The 25,371-nt window shown below is 41.8% G+C and overlaps 1 protein-coding gene across 1 annotated transcript in view; it reads right to left on the bottom strand.

Moving 5' to 3' along the window:
• NCAPD3 (non-SMC condensin II complex subunit D3) overlaps positions 1–25,371 on the bottom strand; it is a 58,290-nt gene that overhangs the window by 9,528 nt on the left and 23,391 nt on the right. The window contains exons 16-27 of the mRNA XM_080929860.1: positions 24,033–24,253; positions 19,292–19,483; positions 18,848–18,945; positions 18,622–18,737; positions 14,497–14,604; positions 13,254–13,368; positions 13,056–13,163; positions 11,021–11,259; positions 10,121–10,200; positions 2,835–2,972; positions 2,453–2,586; positions 2,036–2,232 (exon numbers count right to left, since the gene is read on the bottom strand). Of these exons, the coding sequence (XP_080785986.1) occupies positions 2,036–2,232; positions 2,453–2,586; positions 2,835–2,972; positions 10,121–10,200; positions 11,021–11,259; positions 13,056–13,163; positions 13,254–13,368; positions 14,497–14,604; positions 18,622–18,737; positions 18,848–18,945; positions 19,292–19,483; positions 24,033–24,253 (1,746 nt within the window). The remainder of the gene's footprint in view (positions 1–2,035; positions 2,233–2,452; positions 2,587–2,834; positions 2,973–10,120; positions 10,201–11,020; positions 11,260–13,055; positions 13,164–13,253; positions 13,369–14,496; positions 14,605–18,621; positions 18,738–18,847; positions 18,946–19,291; positions 19,484–24,032; positions 24,254–25,371) is intronic.

The raw sequence follows: 25,371 nt of genomic DNA, 5'->3' as shown, positions 1-25,371 counted from the left end.
GACCTAAGCCTTATAATCTCAGTACTCCTTCCAGGAGACTGAGGAAGAGCAAGAGTTCAAGGTCAACCAGAGTCAAACAGTATGAGCTTTAAAAAAAACAAAAAAAAAAAAAAAACAAATTGTATATGATTTAGATAATCAGTATCCAACATACTGTGCAATAAATCTAAGAACTAAAGATAATTCATTATATCACCCCACATGTGTAAGATTATCTGTCTGAAGCTGAAATGTATTCTTTCTTTTCATTTAAAGCTAACAGGGTTTCTTGTTTGTATGCCACTCATTCTGAAGCTTTGGGTGAGAGCGCCTAAAACAGGATAACAAATAAAGAAACATACAAACTAATAAACATGCAACTGAAAGTACAGTAAGCTCAGTCACTGTCATTAAATGTGGCCTAAATGCACTCAGGTATTGTCAAGCACAATCTCTGTCCTAGACACAAGCTAACCTCTGGAGACACAGAAAAGACATCAAGAGTTTCTGTCCTTACATTTCTTCCAAACCAGTGTGTTTAAGGTAAATGGTTGGAGATGACAAGTTAGAGGGCTGGGGAACTGATGGAGAGGAAGGTTCCGGAAAAGACAGGAGTAGGCAGGGATGTCCACTAGAGGAATCTTTGTGATGCTACTCTAGCATGTGTGGGGATTAGATGGGCCAAGGGCAGTTTGTATGAAGAGAGTGAATATTCAAACCAACGTTCTTAATCCAACAGTTTCACATGTCAGATATCCTGCATATCAGATGTTTACATAACAAGTCAGAATAAAACAAAATTATAGCTATGAAGTAGCAATGGACTAATTTTATGTTTTGGGGTCATCATGACACGAGGAATTGTACTGAAGAAAATTTAGAAAATTGAGAATACTGACTTAGACAGAAGAACCAGAACACATCTGAGGAGAAAGGGAAGAAATGAGGTAAGGGCAGGCAGTTTTCTACCCCAGAGAATCTGGATTTTAATCCAGAATGTGACAGAGCACCACCAAGAAAGTTTAGAGTTATATAACATCTGATACTTTTATCTTTCTTTAAAAAAAATAAACACTTATTTCGTGTATGTATATGTGTGTAAGTTTCTATGTGTGTACCACATGCATAAAGGAGCCTGCAGAAATCAGAAGTGCACTGGAATCCCTGGAACATGAATTAGTCATTGTGAGTTTCCACGTGAGTGCAGGGAGCTGAACAGCATGTGCTCTTAACTGCTGAGCCCTTTTTTCCAGCCCCAACTGTTACCAGCTTTAATAGAAAAAAATTCCATGAGCTTTTACAAAGTACTAAGTGTTCAATACCACAGATCATCTACAGCCCACCCCCCTGAAAGTTTCTGGCTGTTTCAGCATCCATTTTCAGTATATTTTACAGAGAACTGTATTGAAGAAAGACTTCTCTGGCAAGAGAAAAAACAGACAGAAAGGGTGCTGGCAGGAAATGCCACAAAGGCTTAAAGAAACAATCACCGGAAACGCAAAAGAGATGGGCATGCAAACAAAACAGACAAGATCTGGATCTTGTTGGATTGGGTGTAATCAAAATCCATTCTGTTGGGACCAGAAGACCCCAGGGATCACGTGAGAAACACAAACCAAATTAGGTTCAAGACCATAGAGCTTGCGGAGGGTTGTGGCACCTGGATTGTTCCAATCATTGGATTTCTAATTTGATATCTTTGGTCAACCCAAACATATTTTTGGCATGCTAGACTCCTCTTCAGCCTTTGGCTGTATCACAAACTATCTAAACAGGAACTTTCAGGTGCATATACTTTTGGTTATATAATTGCTCCATCTCCTGCAAGAGAGTAGAAGAAACCAAGCAAGGAGGAATGATGAATTCAGTTCTGACAGTAAATTTGAGACACCATGGCACACCCAGGCAGGCAAGTAGACACACACTCATGGGAGGAACTGTGCTAGAGGCAGCGACTTAGGAACCACAAGCAGCTAAGCACAGTAAAGCCAGTGGTAAGAATGGCTCAGGGACTTGGGTGCCCATCCCATACTGTGGAGCAGCAGAGGGCACACACCTGCGAGATGATCTTCATCTGGGCCTCCTGCATGACCACATTTGCCAGAGCCATGTCATCTTCCTCCAGGAGGTCCTTGGATGTCTGAGCTCTCATTGCCAATAGTTTGATCTCCTTGGAGCTGAGGATGTCGAAGGTATCTGAGAGCAACTCATTGGCTTCCATGTCCACGGGCAAGATGCCATCTGTGAAGCATGCTGAGGGAACACAGGACCAGCCTTTGAGAAACCCTTGGCCCAGAGGGGGAAGATGATTCAAAGAACTAGGGATGAGACAGCCCTGTTACAGGGTTGGGGTTCTAAGAGACACAACTGATACCAAGAGGGACAAGACAGACTTGTCTTCTGTACAGACCTGCTGTGCTATCATCAGCACAGTATTTTCAGAACACATTTATCTCAAAGACACCAGACGTACCCAAAATGTTAAGACAGATCTTGGAGGTAACATTGAATCGCTGCTCATCTGTGAAGTGCTCAAGAAGAAACTTGTAGATTCTCATTCGCTTCTCCTTGTTTGTCTTTCCCTTTAGCAAAAACAGCGGCTTACCCCTGGGGTAGAACCGGACAATGTTACTGCTTGTGTGGGTGTAGGTGACAAAGATTCAAATATAGCAGCCTCAAAGTTGTGTGACCAGGACACTGAGAGGCTCCAGTGTCATTACAGGCATGACCACTGAAGCAGACATCATGTGAGTGGCAGTGTCCAACCTACGAGTACAACAAGGGCAGTACTCTGGAGCCTTACTTACCTAAGCTCTTCCCGAGACATGGAGACCTCACCCCAGACACTCACTCACCTCTCTGACTGGGAAAACTTGTTATACTGCCCGTGCTTCTCATAGCTGTTGAAGTGGAATATGCACTCAATGAAGTGCTGGAAAAACATGGTGGGGTTCCTCTTCAGCAGCAAGTGAGCCAGGCAGAACTCCCCAAGGCTGCAGAGGAGAGAGGCAGGAGACTCAGTACTCACTGTCGTCAGTCTACAGTCACTAAGGACTCTGCTGACAGAAAAGCACAGAGCTCCAAATACATCCCAGCAAACAGTTCAAAGCAAGTCAAGGACTCCACCAGCTGTAACCTGTTCCTGGAACTGGGGGTTTAAATTTTGGTATTGTTTCCCCCATAATATGGTGACTCCATGTAAATTCCTTTCATATATGAGTATGTTTCAGGATGCTTCTATAGAAGGTTTCCACGTGGCTTTTTCAGAGGGCTTTTAGTGTTAGTTGTCCCTCCCCAGATTTCTTTGTCCTGTTCTCGCATACTCCTCCCCAGTTAATCCTGCTATTCTAACTTCCCTGTTATCTCTCCATAATACCATATTTGCCCCTTTTCTGGGAGACGCCCTTGTCCCTGCTCCCCTGCCACCCATTACTAGGTAGCTAATCTCTGTGGTTATTCAGCTGGTAGGACAAATATGCAAACCTAAAAAGCTAATAGCCATGTGTAAGAGGTATATATACCTACCTACATATGTATGTATGTGTGTGTCACCTCACTCAGGAAGACTGTTCCTAGTTCCACCCACTTACCCGCCAAATTCATAATTTCATTTTTATCAATAGCTGAATAGTATTCCATGTGTAAGTGTACTGCAGTCTCATCGCTGACTCATCAGTTGGTGGAAAGATAGGGTGTTTCTAAACTCTGGCTATTATAACCAGAGCAGTGATGAGCACCTGTGAGACCACCATGGTTAAGACAGAGTTCTCTGGGTGTATGCCTATGAAGGTACGGGTGGATCCTGAGGTACAGTTCTTAAGGCGGTCCACACTGACTTTCACAGGGGCTAAGTCAGTCTGCACTGCTATCAGCAGTAAGCCTTCCTCTTTCCCCCCACACAGCCTCGGTTTGAGTTTGGCCACTCTGACTGGGGTGAGATGAAATTGCAAAAGTAGTATTAATTTGCGTTTCTCTGACGGCTAAGAATCTAGAACATTCCTTTTAAGTGTTTTTTGGCTATTTGTGCTTTATCTTTAGAGAACTCTGATTCATTCTGTTGCCCATTTTAAAGTTGAGATGTTTATGTTTTCTTTTTAAAAATTGTTTTGGTTCTTTGTATATTCTGGATATTAGTACTCTATCAGATACATACTCCCCACTCCCATCCTTTAGGCTGTTACTTTGCTTGAATGATGTATTTTTTGCCATAAAGCTTTTCAGCTTGACAGAGCCACACTTTCTATTTACACATCTATGTTTCTATCCATCTACCCATATAATATATATGAGTGCTCTGTCTTCACACACACCAGAAGAAGGTATCAGATCCTATTACAGATGGTTGTGAGCCACCAAGTATGTGAGTGCTAAGAATTGGGATGTTTTAAAATTATTGCTATTTCCCTAGGGATCACTGATCTGTTTAAACTATTTTATCTTGATTTAGGCCATATACATATATGTGTGTACACAAAGACACATCCATATCCATATATGTTCCATTTCTTTTATGTTTTCAAGTGTAGAAAGATTGTAAAAGTACATCCTTATGATTCTCTGGATTCCCTCAGCATCTACTGTAATATTTCCCCTTTAATCTTTAATTTTATTAACGACTCTTGGTCTTTTGGTTAATTTGGCTGTGTCCCATAGGCTTGGGTATATTATGTTCTCATTCTGATTCATAATTTCATTCAATTCTAATAGTTTGTAATTCCTTTATTTCTTGGCTCAATTTTCAGTCAGCAGTGAGCTTTCAGTTTCCTTGATTTTGTGTATTTTCTGCTATTTCTGTTGTTGATATCAAGTTTTAATCTATGGTAGTCAGATAGGATGTGGGGTGTTATCCTTTTCTTGTAACTTTTGGGACTTGCTCTATGTCCTAATATGTGGTCAACTTTGGAGAAAGTTCCATGAGAGGCTACAGAAGGAGTATATTATCTAGTGTTTCAGTGAAATGTTCTGGAAGTACCTGCCAGGTCCCTTTGATTTATGGTGTTAACTCCATTGCATCTCTGTTTAGTTTTTATGTGGATGACCTTTTTATTGGAGAGTATTAGGTATTAAAGTCGTCCGCCACTACTGTGTTAGGGTCAATATGTGATTTTAGTTTTAGTTGTAGTAGTGTTTTTTTTTTTTTTTTAATGAATTTGGACACTCTTACCTTTGGTGTGTAAATGTTTAGAATTTCAATATCCTCTTGCTGTACTTTTCCTTTAGTGACCTATGTTCTATCCTTCCCTACCTCTTTTAGTTTTGGTTTGAATTCTATCTTGTCTGATATTAAAATAATAAAATAACTATGTTTGCTTCTTGGGTCCATTTATTTGAAATACCCTTTTCCACCCTCCTAGCCTGAGATGATGTCTGTCCTTGATGGTGAGGTATGTTTCTTGGATGCAGCAGAAAGATGGATCCTGCCTGAAATCCAGTCTGTTAGTCTGTGTCTTTTTATTTGGGAAACTAAGATCAATAACATAGTTACTAATGAACAATGTTTCTGGCTCCTGCTATTTGTTGTGGTGAGTAAGTAGACTCCACCCCCAACCCTTAGATTTACTTTTCTGGGATTATTTATTTATTGTGTCCTCTTGGATATAGTTAACTTTTCAGACTGTAGTTTTCCTTCTTGTGTCTTCCATATACCGGACTGGTGGACAGAAACTGCTTAAATATGTTTTTATTGTACATTGTTTTTTACTTTCCCTGTTGATTATGTTAATAGTTTTGCTGACTTAGTAGTCTGGGTTGGCATCTGTGGTTTCTCAGTTTGTAGAACATAGACCTAGACTCTGGATTTCAGAGTTTCCATTGAAAAGGCGGGTGTTATTCTAATAGGCCTCTCTTTATATACAACTTGGCCTTTTCCCTTGAACTTAAATTGTTTAATGTCATTTCTCTATTCTATATATTTCATTTCTGGTCCAGTCTACACTTGGTGTTCTGTATGCTTCCTGTACCCTGACAGACACTTCCTTCTTTAGGTTGGGGAAATTTTCTCTAATTTTGTTAAAAATATTCCGTGCCTTTGACCTGGGTTTCTTTGATTTCCTCTACTATTCATAGATTTGGTCTTTTTATGATGTTCTAGACCTCCTGAATGTTTTGTGCCTAGATTTCTCCCTCTGTCTCCCAGATATATTTTCTTTGACTAAGTTATCCATTTCTTCATCTTGTCTTCAAGACCTGAAATTCTTTCTTCTAAGACTTTCAATCTCTTGGCGAGTCTTACCTCTGAGGTTTTTGTTAGACATCCTGAGGTTTCCATTTCCAGTTTTATTTCACTTTGGGTTTTTCTTTAGTGATTCTATTTCTTTATTAAATCTATTTCCAAGTCTTGAATTGGTTTCAGTTTCATTAACTCAAAACTATGTTTTCATGGTCTTTATTGAGGCATTTCTTCGTATCCTCTTTAAGGTTCTAGAACACATTTACTATTTTGAAGTCCCTGTCTTGTGTTTCAGTTAAACTGCTTTTCTCCGGGCATATTGCAAATAGGGTTGCTGGCTTCGGGGGCAGGCAAACTGTCTTGGCTGTTCAGGCTTGTGATTTTGCCCTGGGATCTAGGCATCAAAAGTAACAATGACTGAACTGTTTCTTGCATCTGGCTTTGTCTCTGTTAGGTGGATGTTCTGTTCTTTGGTTGTTGGTACCCACTCTGTGTCCTAATGTGGTGGCTACTGGGTTCCTGGTAGGGTGTTTCTTCAGGTTGGCAGGTATCATAAAAGAATGGAAATGGGCCAGAAGGGGAGGCTGAAAAGAGCTGTAGGAAAGAGTTAGAGGAACCCGGGTTCTGTCTAGGATGACTTTCACATATGAAATCAAACATGGTTTTGTAAAACAAAAGGAAGTTCCTGAGAAAATTTCACTTAAGGTCTGCATTAAACACTGTCATCTGTGAGTTCTTAATATATTCTCTTTTTTTCAGACAGGTCTCAAGTAGCCCACGTTCTTTGACTTTGACCTTCATAAACAGTTGAACTCCTAATCGTGTTTCTATTTCCTGAGTGCTGGGATTACAAGCAAGAGTCAATAGCTTGGCTCCAAGTTATTCTTTACAAACTGTTTCATCTAGAAATCCGCATTTGAATGGCAAAGGTCACAACATCACAGGGAGTTCTTTTCTGAACTAACATTACTCTGGTGAACCATCTGTGATCAGAATGGAGAAAACTATTAAACAGAGAACAAATATCCCAAGGAAATGAAGAATAAGAACTTGCCCCCTGTGGCCTTTTTATGATCAACCCACTACAGCAGTGTCCTCATGTCTACCTGAACTTTCCCCTCAGATCTGGAGTCAAATTTTGCAATCTGCTAATTCATTAGCAAGAAGGGAGGCTGCTTTAATCTGATCTCAAGTCAAACACTGATCTTTTTAGAGTTTAGGCTGGGAATGCAGATCAGTAGAGGTAACAGAGGGTGAGTTATTACTAGGCATATATATTTAGCTGTCACATAAAGCCTGCACATAAACAATGCGTGTGTAGGAATGAAAGCTGCCATGACGCCTTCCTTAGATTAGGAGAAATTGAAATTAGTCAACACATAATGCTCCATTTACCCCAGACAGCACGTTTCAGTCTTGATACTAGGGAGAAAAGGTTCTAACTTTTTTATTTGCTGAAAAGCTAAAAGAAACTTAAATTTAGACTCTAGAAAGGTAAAGGCAAGGCATGGGCAAAGTGTTAGGTGGGCACAGCAACACCTAACTGTTTACCTACATTCTGTTACTCTAATATTTCTCTCAGTCCCAAACCATGACTCAGGATCTTCAATGCTCATACAAAGGCGCCCAGCTGTCACCCACACCTGCCATTTTCCTGACTTCTTCAGCCACAGTGCCCCACATCTGTGAACATGCCATGGACGATGCTACTGCCCTGAACCGAAGGGCGTCCCTGTACACACCCTGCCCATCCTTCCGCTGCCCCACCCCACTCCACTGGTTCTGCAGCTTCACTGAATGTTCTACGAGTGGAGTTTCCTTGTCTCCCAAGCCAAGACACCTTTGGTTTTCCTTCCTTTTCTTTCTCAGTTATATTTTGTTTGAACTTACTTTTGCAGCAACTGCCTATTAAACAATTTGCTTATTACTTGGCTATCATTCTGTGAGTACTGGTCTACAAGGCCACCACCTAGTGGACAGAGAAGATAATACTATTATGCAAAATTTTAGCCTCAAAATTTGTTTTTTTATGGCCCTGGTAAAGATGTGCTGGGATGTTGGCCAGTGGCAGAACACTTACGGAACATGTACGAGGCCCTGGGCTTCAGTGCCCATCTCTCACTTTCTTCCTCAGTTTCCTCATACCAGAATCTTTAGGAAATCCAACTGGACCAAGAGTATATTCAATAGACTACTCTTGGTAAATTCTGACTTGGCAGAAATACATGGAGAAACTAATCCATAATATAAGCAAACAGGCCTGACCATTGGCCTAGCATATACAGACATCAGCTTTTCTGCGAGAAAAAAACTGTCCATTTTTAAGGCACAAGTTAAGCCCAGAATGTAGAAATAAATCTGAATAAATCTGGATGATTTAGGGGCTGGTGAGATGGCTAAAAAGGTCTGCCAGCAAACCTGATGACCCACATGGTAAAAGGAAACAAGTAACTCCTGAAAGTCGTCTTCCACACTCCATGTGTGCTGTGGCATGTATGCTCAACACAGATACACATACGAAGGAAATAAGACATAATGAAAACCTTTAGTGAGAATACCAAGGTCCTTAAAGTGCTAATTGTTTCCACCAGAGTTCAGCATCTCTTTATCTGACTGAATTTCCTTCTGACCCATGATGCCCCGAGAATCTGAATTCACACCTTCTATGTAAACATTTTGCACACTGATTAATGCTCTTTTTTAAAATAGTGTTGTTAACTTTAAAAATGCATTGTTTTCGATCAATATATAAACATTGTGCATATTTATGGGGTACCAGGTGATATTTCAACATGTGTGTAAACTACAAAACGTTTAAATTGGTTAAACTTCTCTTTGAAACATGCTTATATGGGAGCTAATAAAATAAGAAAAGATGGAAATGCAGGTTAGACAGACAGCACTGCATCCTAGGTTCATCACCTGAAAGCATTCTGAGCACTTCTGCCAGGCCTGGACTACAGACTACGGAGACAGCTGGCTACAAGGCACCTATGGGAGCACATTTAAGTCATGCAGGACTGCCACATCTCATCCTTTCCCTGACTACACAAAGAAGAAGCTGGTGGCCCTAGCTTTTTTGCTTCTGGCCCTAGACGGTATTAATTAGAAGGTTAATTCTCTGCTACTTTGTTATGTGAAATGTTCCTCCTTTCAAAATTACACCAAAAGAACTTAACAGAAATTCTTCTACAGAAAGCAGACTAAATTATCAGTGACCAAATTTAGAACCAGAGGGAGCCATTACCACGAGCTATTTATAGTTAATGAACTCTGTGAAGACCTTTCGCCTGCTGTGGAGGCTTCTGTTGTGGCACTAAGCATCCTGTTTTCCAAATGAAGATTTGCTTTAAAAATAATTATTCATACAGTGTAATCGGGAGTAGCAAAGCCTACCCCTTGAAGATAAGTCTTTAAAAGGAAAACACAAGAGTAAGAATTACAAAGTGGCAAAGTGACACTTCTCCTTTCCAATTCTCAAGAAACACCCCCTTTCCACAGAGCCTCTGCAATGTGCACACCCCGTTTCTCATTGTGAATCCACTCTTGGTTCCTAGACTCTCTTCCTTACCATCACTGAACTGAAAAGAAAGTTGAATCGCTTTGTCAAAATTAACCATTTTTGGATCTAGCAATCACTAGGAGAGTCACTACTCCATGCCTTCCACACTACACAGTTTGACTGACAAGGCACAGGGCGCTCTTCACCACTTGTTGGCGAGGGCGCAGTGTCAGCGCACAGTATACTTAGTGTGGAGCTTCTTTACTTACTAGCCTGCATGGCTTTGGTTTGCTTTGCTCGCAAAACATACATATAGAAGATGTCTTCTGCCATTCAGTATTTTAAGGTTTTCTGGTCATTGTTAGAAGCTTACCAAATCCCAGACAACTGTAGACTACTCTGAAAGGAAAGACAGTTCATACTAGAGATTAGAAATTGTTGTGCCGTCTGACAAATGAAGGCAAGATTACCTGGCAACGTCTGGGTGTGAGTCTACCAGAGTGCTGACAAACCGGAAGAACAGAGAGCCCTTCCACTTCACATATTCCTCCTGTACAAGGAGAAAAACAGCACACTTCAGGATGAACCTCACTGTATGAACACTATACACACCAAGTTTTTCAGACATTTGTTGGCTTTCCTTTATGTAACACCCCACCTGCTGGCTACTGGTCCATCTGGGACCTGAGTTTGGCTAGATGGTATCTACTTCCTAACAGCCTTGAAAACACATAAAGGAACATTTGGGAAAAAACTTATCAAATCTACACGATAAGGACAATTACACAAAGAAACATGGCTTTACTGGGCAGATCCACTGGTGCCTTTGTAAGGTATATAATGCATGATGAGATGACCTTATGAACCTGTAGGATGGATATATAAGTTAGTGAATACCTCCTTTTTAAATAATTAAATCCTTTCTCGTTATAGGCTACTACAAGCTCTGAATGTATACAGACCTACCAAATGCTCTATATAGCTCTGTAACTCAAGACATTTTACAGACTGAAAACAGAATGAAAGCTCACTGGACTCCCACAGCAATGCTGGAAGACGGTGCATTCCAAACATGAGCTACACTGTGAGGCAGGAGCCATTAAGACGGAAACACACAGATGTGCTGGAGAGCATTGGGGCCCGGCCTGCCGTCACCTGTCCCCAGCCCTTCCCTCTGAAGATCTGCGGACACAGAACTTCACTGCTTCCTAAGACCACTGTGCAATAGGACAGCACTGAACGCTCACCCAGAATGAGAACAGCCTCTCTGAATCCTTAACAAAGCAAGCACATTTCCCATTGTTAACTGAATAGTTCCTTACACCGGCAATGGTGGAGCAGAGAAGGAGAGTTCTGACTCCTACACATACCTGCAAGAGGTTGGTAAGCAAGATCAGTGTCTGCTTTCGGATGAATGGGTCTGAATCCTTCAGGCAGATGGAAATATTGGGAATATAATTGTCCACCATGACCGTGTACCGGATACAAAGATCACACATCACAATGATAACATTGTTGCGGACAGCTACATCCTCACACACTTCAAGTTCTCGCACAAGGGCTGGGATGCTTTTCTTTGCTAGGTCTTCATGCTGTAAGCAGAGTTTACCTATCAGAGAAGAAAGGAAGATGTCTAGATTACGCCCTATGTGTTTTACATAAAGTAAAATTATGCTCCAAATCACAAACAATGACAAACAACAAATATTAGAAAGTTCAAAACAGCGTTAGAATAAACTCAATCCCATACCTTTGCAACAATAAAGTCATCTTGAAGTCACTCTCTGAATTTTATAGCTACCTAGTTACCCACAAAATGGTCAGTAAAACCTAACACACTTACTTTTGATTATATATGCGCTCTAAATACCCTTACTGCACTAGAAATGCAAGCTAGACATGCAAGTACAAATGCTGCCTCACTTGTTTTATTCCTTATTCAGCTACAAGAAGAACGAATTATATTCACTAGTGTGGCCTGGGGAAAGTTTCACTCTGACTTGTAATGTTTGTGTATTTTTAAAATAACCAATATCACAAATCTAAAGCCAAACCAAACAAAGCAATCAAAGAACTCCCAAACTAAACCAAGGCAACAGCAAAGGTCACCATTCAAAACTACACTTACTACCAAATATACAATCACTTTAAAGATGGAAGATTCAAATTATAGCCAGAGGTCAGTGTTTTCACGATGAACTATTTGAGCTGGTGGAGAAATGTGCTCACAGCTCTTCTTTCAGTTCTGGAAAATATTAAATAAACATTCTCCTTCTATAAACTGAACTTCAAACTTTCCATTCCTAAAACACTGTGTAGTGTTTAGGTTACAGCCCTGTTTTGTGTGTGTGTGCAGCCCCATGTGTATACATAAGCATCAGTGGAAGCCAGAAGACAAGTACCATCCATCTTTCCTTTGAGACAGGGCTTCTCACCGGCCTGAAGTTCACCAAGTAGGCTAGGCTGATGGGCCAGTGAGCCTCAGGGATGCAGAGAGCTGTCAGTCTCTGCACCTTTAGCACTAGGATTATAGGCATGTACCAGTGGAGCTGGCTTTCTTGATTATTCTCTATTTCATTTTATGTGCATAGGTATTTTGCCTGCTTATGAGGTTACTTGTGTAGCTGGTGCCTGCAGAGACCAGAAGAGGGCATCAGATCCCCTAGAACTGGAGTTACTAGCAGTTCTGAGATTCCATGGGGGTCCTGGGAATTGAACCTGGGTCCTCTGGGGACGTAGCTAGTGCTCTTAAGTGATGAGCCATCTCTTCAACATCTGAAATACACTTCATTGATACTTAATGAGCTATGCTGTGAATATTAAAAAAAATACAGAAATGGGTATAACTGTAATTATAACTCTACCAACAATCATCCTGTATATTATAATGGCATATATATATGTATGTATATATGTATGTATGTATGTATGTATGTATGTATGTATGTACATATGTAAAAAAAAAATCAAATGTCCCACTAGGTTCATGTGATTGATTATTTGGTTAGAGGCAGGAGACATGGGTCAGTGGTGGAGGGACTTTGAGGATCCTATTCTAGCCTGGCTCAGTCCCTGTCTGCTGCTACCATGCTTTTGCTCTGTAAACTGGACTGGAGCATCCTCTGAAACGTGCACTACAATAACAATAAATCCCTCTTCCTTAAAGTTGCCTCTCAGGTATTCTACCACAGCAACAAGAGATGCAATCACCATGTGAGTGACAGTCTCAAGGACTCTCACTATGAGCAGGCAGTTAGATCCGCAGAGGTGGGCCCTCACGCCAGAGTTAATTCTTAAAGTCATAAAAGCTAGAGCAGGCTTAGCCTCGGTAGCACACAGCACAGCACTCAGAACACACATAAGCCACACAGACTACACCCACATTTCCGCACGTGGAACCCTTACCCAAAGTGATGATGGCATGTGCTCTAATCACCGAGGGCATGGGAGAGCTCCTGGCCTGGAAAGGTGGCTGACTGGCGAGGGCATCTGTAGACCCCTGAGATGATGGTACTGCAGGGGAGGAAGAGGAAACGACTTACTGAGGCAGTTAACGGAGCTTCAGGACAGAATGGTGGGGAGTTATGACTTCAAGGGCCTTACAGTGATCCGCATGAGCAGAAGAAGCCAGAATAGACTGGATTAAAAGGAAGACTCGCTTCTCTACTATGGATGGACATAACTGGGCTATATCTCCTAGGGTAAAGATATATTTCACCTGCAAAGAAAATGGATTTTGCAATAAAAACAAGGCAAAAAGAAAAACACTAGAACAACATGTCAAAAGAACATTATCTTGTTTCACAAATTACAAAACAAATACAATTTTTGCTAGTAATAACCCTCCCCCTTTTATTTTGTACATTACAAAAGCTCAATTCTATCCCCCAGTGTAAGACATGTTAAAACTATTTTATAACCTGTTTCTAGTGTGGTGTGGCTCAGCCCTTAACACACACTTTTAATCCCTCTGGCTGGAATATAGACAGGTTCTTTGTATATATCTTTAATTCCAAACACTAAAGGAAAAGTTAGAAGGTAGAACTGTTGAAGAAAACAGCTGTGTTTGAAAGTAATGTCTAATGGAGTGGCAGTCAAAGTGATGAATCAGAGAAAGATCTGACAGAATAGGACAGAGAGGTTACTTAAGAGAACTCAAGAGAGAAAATAGGAGAGGGGACAGTTTTACCAGGACAGTTGTACAGAGACAGGTTTCAGAGAGAGAACAAGTTAGACACAGGTACAGACAGAATGAGCAAGAGAACGAGAAGAGGCTAGGAGATTGGAACTCATTGCTAAAGTTAGTATGAGGCCAAGTGAAGCAAAAAACTCAGAGGCTGAGAAAGAAGCCATATTGAATCAGTCAGCTTAGAGAAGACTTTTGAGTCAGAACGGCCAAGTTGAACCAGCCAGCTAGAGTTCAAAAAGAACAAGAAAGGGTTAGCTTATTCAGCAGCAAGTCTCAGATGCTGAGAACATTCTAGATCAGATTGTACAGATGCAAGAAACTTCCAGGACTAAGCCTAGGTTAGTAGACAAAGGCAGTTAGCCTTGGAAATGACAATTACTCCAGGAGAATAAAAGATACTTTTACAGGGACCAGCATTCACATCACAGTTTACAAAAGCCTGTGACTCCAGCCCCATAGCATCTAATGTCCTCTTCTGGTTTCTACAGGTATCTGCATTCACATGCATGTACCCTCTGCCCCAACATAATAAGCAAACAAACACATTAAAAAAAAAACCTAAAAATTAAGGTATAAAAGCCCTGTTCCTGTCAACAGTATCTAAAACTTACACAAAAATCCTTGCTATAAAAAGATTATGAAAAAGCAGCTGCTTACCACCAGGCCTTCATCCATGTTCCCTGTTCCATCTTCCTTCAGAAGGATGTTAGAGAGGTGTTGCTCACAGGTGGAGAGCACATCCCCACATACATGCCTCAGCAGTTCCTGCAAGTCACAGGTCAGCTCTGAAGGGTCTCATATGTCTCAGATGACTCCCCAAGTCCTGCTCTCAGAACCTTCAGGCTCTTGGAAGGCATGGAAGACCCCAGCTGCCACACTGAGGACTTCCACTGTCCCTGCACCACAGCAGCCTGGCCAACCTGAACTAGCTAAGTCAGATGTTGAAAGAGCACTATGCATATCAGCTTTCTTTTCAAGTTTGCTCTAGAAGAGCAAAGGCAAATAGGAAAATCTAGTTCTCAGGTTTATAAATCACCTCCAACAGCAGTGCTCCTCCAACAGTAGAGGAGAAATGACAATGGGAGCAAACACAGGTAGAGAATCAGCTTTATGATTAACACGTTCCTTTTAAAAGATATATAGTAAGAACTGGTGTTGGCTTAGGTATGGCCATCCCAGCACTTAGTAGGTGGAGGTAAGGATTCTTTGTTCTGGCTTGATTTAGGCAAACCGAGATTTTAGGCCAGTGTGGCTACTTAGCTAGACACAGTCTTAGCCACACATTCCTGTGAATGCCTCTTCCAAGCAGGGCAGAGACAAGAGGATTATTTGAGCTCATTGGTGTCCAGTCTAGCTGAGGGTAAACCTGTTCAAAAATTTATGTATGTAGTGACAGAAACCCAACCATCCACAGATCCACATAGACCAAGACAGATACAGACAGACAGATGGAGATGAACACAAACACAAGGGGACACACACACACACACACACACACACACACACACAACAGCTGTTCTTCTATAATATATTAGATACATGTTTTCAGTGTCTCTTAATGATTACAGAAAATTTCATGGGGTCCTTGACATTCACAAATTATAACAACACTTTTGTGCCCAAGAACATTCTTAAAACCCAGAATCCTCATACTTCAACTTCTCTAGAAGGCCATTCCAAAATACTTAGGTAGAGCTAAGAGCCTCCCTTATAGAAATGAACATTGAGATACATCTCCCTCCTTCAGAGAGAACTGTACTGCAATGACATCACCTGTGTCATATGTCAGGTGCTTTCAAAGACTACCTTAGGGTCATCTAGTGCATGTGGCATTGGGGCAATGTATTATCACATCAGCACTTGCCAAACAATAGGAAACCACAACCACAAGAAAGTATAATCTGGCTTAGCCTAGCATTTTCCAAAACTACTGTGTTTATCATGCTGTTTCATTTTTGCTTTTTTGAAGACAGGATTTCTCTGTGCAATGGCTGTCCTGGAACTTGCTTTATAGACCAGACCGGCTTTGAACTCAGAGGTATGGGTTCCCCCAATGCTGAAGTGTGCCTAGAATGAAGGGGCCTGCCTTGCTTGGTCCCTATCCTTGGACTTTGGGGGTTGGTCTGTTGCTGCTACATATTCAAATGCTGGCCCCCAAGATCTGGTTGCCCCTTCCACCCCAAGCAGATCCTCATGCACAGCAAATAATGCTAAGTAAACCTTGGTTCCCAACTTAAAACTATTGGTTAATAGTAAGAGTAGTTGGCTATCACCAGTTACTGGTAAGAGTAGAAAATTCGGAGTTTCAGTTACTGGGCTAGGGGTCTTGGGTTGCAGGGTGGGAACATGAAGAGAAAGGAGATAGGAGAAGAAAAGAGAAAGGAGAGTAAAGGAGGAAGAAGATGGAGAGACCAGAAGGTCTCCATTTGACGTGACGAACCAGGAGCATGTGCCCAAGTGAAATACCCCACCCCTCAGACTGCAGGATTCAAACAGCAAGGTCTTGGGTGTAATTCAGCTGGGGAGTAGACAGCCTAGCGATTAAAAAAATAGATTTAGGGGTGACCCCCAGTAATTGTGCAAGAGCTGATTAAATAATCTATAGGACTCTACTTTGATCACTGGGTGCTGACTGGGTCATATTAATAACTAGTGAAGTTTCTTAAACTCCATTTACACTTCAGCAAGTTTTCCCCAGTTGGCTGATATCTGCTCTCTTACAGATTCCAAGCACTTGTATAGATTTGTATATATTTGTATATATTTGGCACCTCTGTATGCCAAATACATTCAATCCTTTTCTGTCAAAGCCGTCATATATATGCATTCAGATAGGCAGCCTGCCTCACATAACTTCTTCCATGCTAAATCCTCCACTAGGCCCTCAGCTACATACTTTGCTTCACAATCCCCTCATCTAATTGCCTTCCACATAAAGTCCATCTGTTAACATGTTTCCAAAGAGGTAGTAGAGAAACTGGCATCTTAAGTTCACAAAGGACAAGGGGCAGGGCCATTGTCCCTCTTATTCTAGACATTTTCTTTCCCTATTAATATACCCCAGGCTCTCATCAAGAGTTTATTGACAGAAGAACAACTCTTTTCAATCCTACAGATGCCAAAAATGACTACTGTCAATCAGTATATTGATCATCTACACTGAATCTTTTTGTTGTTGTTGTTGTTCTTAGTAAAATATAGAATGCTTATTTACAAAGGAAAAAGAGAAGCGTGTTTATATGGACTTAAGTTCCCTAGGATTCAGACAAGCCTCCAGGCCTTATTCTACTAATGCCTAACAAGGAAGATGCTGGCAAAAAAAAAAAAAAAAAAAAAAAAAAGTGGCTGTTTGTTAACCACGATCAAGTTTTCAAAGTTTAGGTCCCCATTTCTAAATCTGAAGACATTTTGGATTTCTCCCAGGCTGTAACACCAACATAAGCCAACAGCCTGAAGACCATGGGTATTCGCAGGCAGAGCCCGCAGCAGAGATGCCTGTGCTAGCGAGCACTGGTGGTAAGGATGGCAGGGAAGGACTGGACACTGTCCTTCTAACCCCAGCTCTGCCATCAGTACTGTCTGCGCTACTGTCCCTCACAACTGCCACCAAGCAACACAGTATCAGCTGTATTTTTTATACTGTATTCCAATAAATCTACTCCGTGGCCACCCTCATACACCTGACATTCACTCACAAAGACATGGATAGAGACAAATAAATTAAAAACAAAAGAGTATATCTCGTGATAAAAGCAGAAAGCAGTGATAAAATATTTATTTATTCATTATTTTATTTTATTAAAGAAATAGGAATATAGTGGCTGGAGAGATGGCTCAGTGGTTCGGACACTGGGAGCACTGTCTACTCTTCCACAGGACCTAGCTTCAATTCCCAGGAACCATGTGGTGGCTTGTAACTGCCAATTGCTGCAATTGCTTCTGTTCTGGGGGCTCCAACATGCCCATAAGACATGTAGGCAAAACATCAGTGCACATAAAATAAAAAATAAACTTAAAAAAAGTGATAATGTTGAGGCTGGAGAGATTGCTCAGTGGTTAGAGCACTGACTGTCCTGAGTGCAAATCCCAGCAACCACATGGTGGCTCACAGCCATCTGTAATGGGATCCGATGCCCTCTTCTTGTGTGTCTGAAGACAGCTACAGTGTACTCACAGATAAAATAAATAAATGAATCTTGAAAAGAAAAAGTGGTATGGTTGTTGAGATGGCTCAGGGGATAGACTTACGCACTGTCTAGCTTGACAATCTATGTTTAACCCTGGCGACCCACCTGGTAGAACAGAGCCCTATCAGCTGTCCTCTGACCTTCACACATGAGCCATTACAGTCACATTAAATACATAAAACTTAAAATACGGATGGGGAAACTGTCCATAGGAGTCAAAGTAACTGTCTCATATAATGCATGCATTTGGAATTTTATGAAAATTACTAGAATCTTGCTCTTGAAGTGTCTAGGCCATCAGTTATTAAAAGATAACCTTGCCGATTTGTTACCAGAAGGATAAATACCAGTCAGGAGGCACACATTACTGAAAGACACTTGTACCTGGAGCCAAAGTGAGGACAATATGTAAGGGAGCCATGCCGGCAGCAGTCAGCTGTCAGGGAATGTCAGCTGCTAGACACACAGGCGTTGACCTTTAGTAAGAACTACCAGGCACGACACATCCTTCCACGCCCTCTAGTCATAAAGAACACTTCTCAGAGTAGCATGTTTGAGGAGAAGTTGGAAACACACGAAGGGTGTGTGGCCATACCTGCTCCTCCAGGAGTGTCTTTGCAGATGCTCTGCAAAGCGCTTGCAGCGTGTCAACAGACGAACTGATCAGCTCTAGAGACCACTGAAATCCATTCAGCTTGGCCTTGATCACACCTAAGAAAAGTAAAAAACCTGAAATGTAATTGTTTAGAAAACCATGCAGAGCTATAAAAAACCCCTGCAGCAAAGGCCAAGACCTCTTCAAGACGGTATGTTAGACCCACCAGTTATCTTGTCCCGGGTGCCCTTGGGAAGATGCTTTGCAATATGCCCAATGACACACAGCATGTAGCCTAAGGTGTTTGAGTTGGGAGACTGTTCTCTAGAAAAAAGGAGAGAGAGAACTAAATTAACCAGCGCACTGCCAAAACAGACAAACAAGCTAACAACAACAACCTCCCAAACACCAAATACAAAGCAAACTACAACAAAACCCACTTCCTCTGGATTGTTAGTATTAGAAGTCAGTAGTTACCATGGCTTAACTGTAAGGTCTGAGAACATTAAGATGCTTTATGAACTTCGACAAAGGTAACCTGCTTAAATGGGATTCCTATTTTTCAAGCTTGTTCTTGAGCCAGAATCTAAAGGGACAGCTATGAAGTAGACTCGAGCTTTCCTTCCAGAAGACTGGTGTCTGCTAGTGGCTACTTGGTTAGCATGCAAACCTGCTAAGTTTCTCCCATGACTCGATTATCTTGGTGTAGTCCAGCTTGGGTGATGAGCACGTGATCTTGGAGAGCAGCATCCAGGCTGGTGCAGAGCGTTCTGTGTCAGTGTGGGATATCACACTGTTTATAAAAGTAGATGAGAATTTATCTTTCTTGGACCAGATATGAAAAGCCTTATTTAAATAGCGGCTGGAAAAAGAGAAGGGGAAGGAGAACTGTAATTAGAAGTATAAAGAAGTGTTCCCACTAATCCTCACTGAAAGGCTATCAACTTCTGCATCTACAAGATTTCTCTGGTATACAACATCCATGCAGTGAGTCTGGCTCTTTGCATACTGGATCCCAACATGATGTCTTAATTTCCCCTTCAGAATAAATTGTCTTTATTCCCTGCCCCCTCACAGAATACCCTTTACAACAAAGAAAAAAATTCCAAACAACCCCTTTCAAAGTTTCCACACATATAGCTTATTATAATAGGCACATCCATGTTGACAGGAACAAAATAACAGAAGATAATAAATATCTCTTATTTAATGAGAGGCTGGAGAGAAGGGACATCATAGCATTTAATTATGGCTAGCAAATGAGCTTAAACTTGGAATACCTTAGTAACATAAATATAATTGAAAATGCTTCCAATGTACAAGTACTCATGTTACTGTTCCTGTGTGTCATGTGTGTACATGCATGTTCTTGAGGTTGATGTTGTCTTCCCAACCATTCTCCATTTATTCTGTGAGCCAGGACCTCTTACTGAACCTGGAAGTTCTCCATGCTTGTAGGGCAAGCACACTACCAACTGATGTACTCACTACCCAGGGCCCTTCACTGCTGTTTTTAGATCATCTCTTATTTTCTTTCCATAGCATGGAATGAGATGATAAGACTCAGGAGTGAATGCCACATTATATGTTGAAAGAATATGACAGCACAGCTCGTGGGGCTGGAAAGATGGCATGTGTCAAACCCAGGGTTCGCTCTCCTGCGAAAAGGCAGGACAAAAAAAAAGCATGGAGGGTGGAGGGAAGTGGAAAGAGAAGAACTAACAAAATACGATTATATTCCCCCTTTGTGCTCTTGTAATAGGCTGCCTACCAAAGCTGACTTTGTTTCGTGAAATGTACAGCAGACTAAGAGCAACCAAGTTGGAGTAGGGTGTCAGGTCTGACTTTCAAGCACTTAGAGCAGGACACTGAAAATGAGCACTTAACATGTTATCTGAGCTCCATTTCTACTCCCCACCCCAACAATGGTTAAGCAGCTGAGGCCACCTTCCTCCCATTCCACTGTCCCCATCTTATACTTAAATCACTTCACACAGGCCTGTGTCCTTAACCTCCAGGTGACTAAGGTTACCCCTTAGGTCTCTAAGCACAAACCCATTTTCTCTATCTCCTAGAATGAAAATCCCAGTCTTCTCTCCCAATTTAAGTTCATCAGCAACTTCCCCCTTGCTACTCTGCTTTGAGCAGAAGCTTCTTTGCAGGTTGGATTATAATGCTGCAGTTTAATGTGGGTCCCAGTCTCCCCACACTCCCTCACGCCAGCCATCCATACGCTGAGGTGCTAGTGCAGGGCACAGCGTCTTACAAACCCAGGGCTGTTTGTTCCTTTGCCCCTTATTTGCTGTCAAGTCATTTGGGGGAGCTGCAGAGATACCATACAGCTCTTCTTACCCAGGCTGACTGGCTCAGAACTAACTGCTTCTGGCCTTGATAAACACCTTCACTTAAGTACAAGTACCCCCAGAAGACATGCAGATACATATACAATTTAAGAAAATCTTAAATAAAAAGTCATTTTAAAGGTCAGCTATCCTTTAAAGCACTTGCTCTCTGTTGATAAAAATCTTAACATAAATCTTGCATATCACTGTTTATAGCGTTCTTTATTCCATTAACCCTACTGTTCTTAGTTGTACTTTTTTGGAGGTATATGTGTGTGTGTGTGTGTGTGTGTGTGTACGTATGTGTGTATCAGTATGGCTGCAGTGCAGGCCATGGCTGGTACAGACTACAGTCTCACATTATAACAAACTGAAACCTGTTTTATTTCTGACTCCTCCGACTGTTAGAGAAGTTTAATATCAGATTAATTATCAGTTTATTGCTCATCTCCACCTTGACTTATGACCTTCTCCTCCTGTCTCCTATTTTCTATGAGGAGTCCTCTACTGAGTGAGACACACTGGAAAGGGCAGGTGACCATCCTTTGTTGTGAGCTCCAGTTCTCCAGCCTGTCCTTCCTGTGGTTTTTGTGGTGTCCTCTTCATCTGGCTTCTGAGTTGTTCTTACACATCTGGGAATGTGTAACTGATAACAAAATCTACTATTCAGAGTCCTAAAAGCTGGGAAATTGCGGTTAAAGTCCAGGCTTAGTGTCTCCTGAGGGCATCCTCTGCTCCAATGTAGTACCTTGCATGCTGCATCCTCAGGGCACAAACTCAGAGATGGAACAAGAGGGCCCACTCCTGGAAGCTCTTTCTTCCTACAAACACTAAGTAATTCAGATTATGGCCTTGGCTGCCTAACACCATCTCACGGGGCCCCACCCTGTGATATTCTTGTGTTTGCCATTTTATACAACACAAGCTTTATAAGGGAAACATGCAGCCATAGCAGCTGCTGCTGATCATTCTAACACACATTCACCAGGCCCTATGATGCAACTGCTTAGGCTCAGTGGAAAAGAAGTGCACCGTTTTCCCTGTAGAACTATGTGATGGGCTAACCCGTGCCCTCTCTATTAAAAAGACCCAACACTATAATCTCACAATGTGACTGCATTTGGAAACTGCCTATAAAAGAACCAACAGTGTCAAAAGGAGGCCACTAGGGAACAGCTTAAGAAAGTGTGACAGGTGTCCTTACAGGAGGGGACTGGACTTCTACAGATTTCAGGAACATACAAGTACAGAGAAAAGACTGATGGCATAGCAAGACAAGGCTCTCGCAGGTCAAGAAGAGGCCTAAGAGAAAGCATAGAACCTTAACCTGGGATTGCCAGCATCCACAACTGTGAGATGTAAATTTCTACTCCTGAAGACTTATAGACTGTGATATGCCATCACACTAAACCTCACAAAAACGAGAGACTATATTCATGACAGTTTCACATTTATTATTTCTGAAGAAATTCTAGAGGACTGTGTCGTATTTATAAGAGCAGCTGTCTTACTTAGGGTTTCTAATGCTGCAATGAAAAACCATGACCCAAAGTGAGTTGGGAGGAAGTGTATTTCACTCACACTTCCACAGTGCAGTCCATCATTGCAGGAAGCCAGCACAGAAACTCAAACAGGGCAGGAACCAGGAGGCAGGGGTCGGTGCAGAAGCCACAGAAGGGCGCTGCTTACTGTTCCTCCTGGCTTGCTCAGCCTGTTCCCTTATAGAACTCAGGACCAGCAGCCCAGTCATAGCACCCCGTACAATGGGCTGCCCCTCCCATCACAAATTAAGAAAATACCCTACAGCTGGAACTTATGGGGGCATTCTTTCAACTGAGGTTCAATTCTTTCAGATGTCTCTAGCTTGTGTCAAGTTGACAGTATAGTGTTATATTCTCTCCCTCTGTGGCGACACACACTTTGAGACACACGTATTCAGTGTGTCTAGGTCGGGTGGCTGGTGGGTTAGGCTGAAGGCAGTGTCACAGCAACAGCAGCCTCCTTTTCGGGGTTATTTTTATTCATCTTGAAGTCAGATAACTGTGTTTTTTAAAACATTTCAGTCCCGAAATGAAGCTGTAACTATTCTGTAGACATAAGCATCTGTACTTGAAGAGTAGGCATTAGAAGGGTCCTCATGTCCTACCAAGCATTAGAGCACGCACGTCATAGGATACTTAGAAAGGAATGTATCCTGTGGATATACATTGCAGTAGGAAAGCATGGAATACTAAGGAGCCCAATGTTTACGAAGTTAAAAAAATAACTAAACCTAAGAAAAGCCTTTTTGAGAGGGAGCAGATTGTTTAAAACTGGGCAACCCCGGGGACCTAAGACTAGGTGATAATCACACGTCAACTTCACAGAGTCTATCATCACCTACGAGGCAAGACACGAGGCCTCCCTATGAGAAATTAGTTTACGGTCAGCATCTGAGAACGTCTGTGAGAGATTATCCAGACTGCATTAAATGATATGGGAACACAAAAACACTTCATGGGTGGGATCCTGAATGGCATTCAATGGAGACAGAGCTCTGCACTGGCACTGGTTGCTCTTGGCTTTTTTACTGTGGCTCCCTCACATAATATGCAACAGTAAGCCAAGACAAACTGTTTCCTCCTTAGGACTCTTGTCAGGGGATTTTATTACAGCAACAGAGAAGAAAAAACCTAAGACAGTAACAGAGTGAGAAAGTAGATTCTGCTGTGAAATAAAACCCTCCCTTAAAGGAACATCAGCAAACGTGTAGGTGGTACTGAGAAAATACTGACTAGAAGAACACATTTTTAGTGGTAAAGTGTTAATACCAAAGGGCTGAAAAGATCAAGTAACCCACTGCTCTTGAAAATGAGGAAACTCAGGCTCAGGAACAAGTTATCTTTGAAGGCCACAGGGCAAAACTTATGACAAGTGATTACTTTCTATCACATATTCCTTTTATAACCACATGACAAGGTGTAAAGAGAAGAAAGCAGCCACTAGAATACACACACACACACACACACACACACACACACACACACACACACACTTCTATAAAAAGGTTGAGGGATACAGTCAGTGTACCTCAGGTCCTGGCTTTCTACGGTGAGGAGACCAAGTAGGGCCCAAGCAAGCACCTGGCTCCTGTCCGCGCTGTGAAACTTCCTGTGGTGCTTAATGTTCTGCAACAGGAGCTGGTCCAGGCACTCCAAGGCCTTCTCTTGCACTGTACTCTCACAGTCCATCACCACTGGGATGACCCCCATCAACCAGGCTTTCTGGACTGGGACACATGTAGGTTGAGCCTAAGGTTGAAAACATAGCAGAAGATCTGACATGGATACAAGTTTAGATACAAGCCAATAAAGTTTCAGTCAGCATTTCAAAAGACACTGTATTGGCTGGTTTTGTGTGTCAACTTGACACAAGCTGCAGTTATCACAGAGAAAGGAGCCTCAGTTGAGGAAATGCCTCCATGAGATCCAGCTGTAAGGCATTTTCTCAACTAGTGATCAAGGGGGGAGGGCCCAGCCCATTGTGGGTGGTGCAATCCCTGGGCTGGTAGACCCGGGTTCTATAAGAAAGCAGGCTGAGCAAGCCAGGGGAAGCAAGCCAGTAAGTAACATCCCTCCGTGGCCTCTGCATCAGGTCCTGCTTCCTGACCTGCTTGAGTTCCAGTCCTGACTTCCTCTGGTGATGAACAGCAATGTGGAAGTGTAAGCTGAATAATGTCATGATGTTTGTACAGAAACAGAAACTCTGACGGAGACAGACATGCTAAAAATAAATCACACCTACAGGAGTGGAAAGCCCTTGGTATAATATTCAGCACTGTGCCTAAGTAAACAAATAATTGCACTTAGTTGCAAATAAAACATAAAACCAAAACCAAAACAACATTCAAAGAGGTTGAAAAACAAACTTTAACCTTCAGCTTATGATGAATCAATGTATATCGAAGTTATTCATTAAAGCCATTATTTTATTATTAGTGATCAACTTTACTTTGGTTATTTAAAACCACTAACAAATGATATTTACTTCAAAAAGCCAAAACATGCATTGCTTAGGCTGGAGAGATGACTCAGCAGTTAACTGCACTTGCAGGTCTTCTAAATGACTAAGTTGGATTCTCAGCACCCATGTCAGGCAGCTCACAAATGAAAATGGAAAATCAATGCAAAATGTTTTAGTTTCTTTTTCTAGCTGAGATTTAAGATAAAAATCAAGAAGTGGCACAGCATTGTTTAGCTGGATTTAAAAAGGCAGTCACCTGCCACCTCTTTGTATTCCCAGTTGATGGTGTTTAGTCCTAGAGTGGGCGCAGGTGAATTTCTAAATGGTTTACTTAACATTTAGCAACAAGTAGTTCCTGTGTACAGTTATTCCTGCCTCATTTTGGTATTGGAAACTAAACTCAAAC

The sequence above is a fragment of the Micromys minutus genome (assembly GCF_963924665.1).
Source record: "Micromys minutus genome assembly, chromosome: 16".
Taxonomy (NCBI): domain Eukaryota; kingdom Metazoa; phylum Chordata; class Mammalia; order Rodentia; family Muridae; genus Micromys; species Micromys minutus.
Note: the sequence above shows the minus strand (reverse complement) of the source record. Positions and strands in the feature narration are given on the sequence as shown.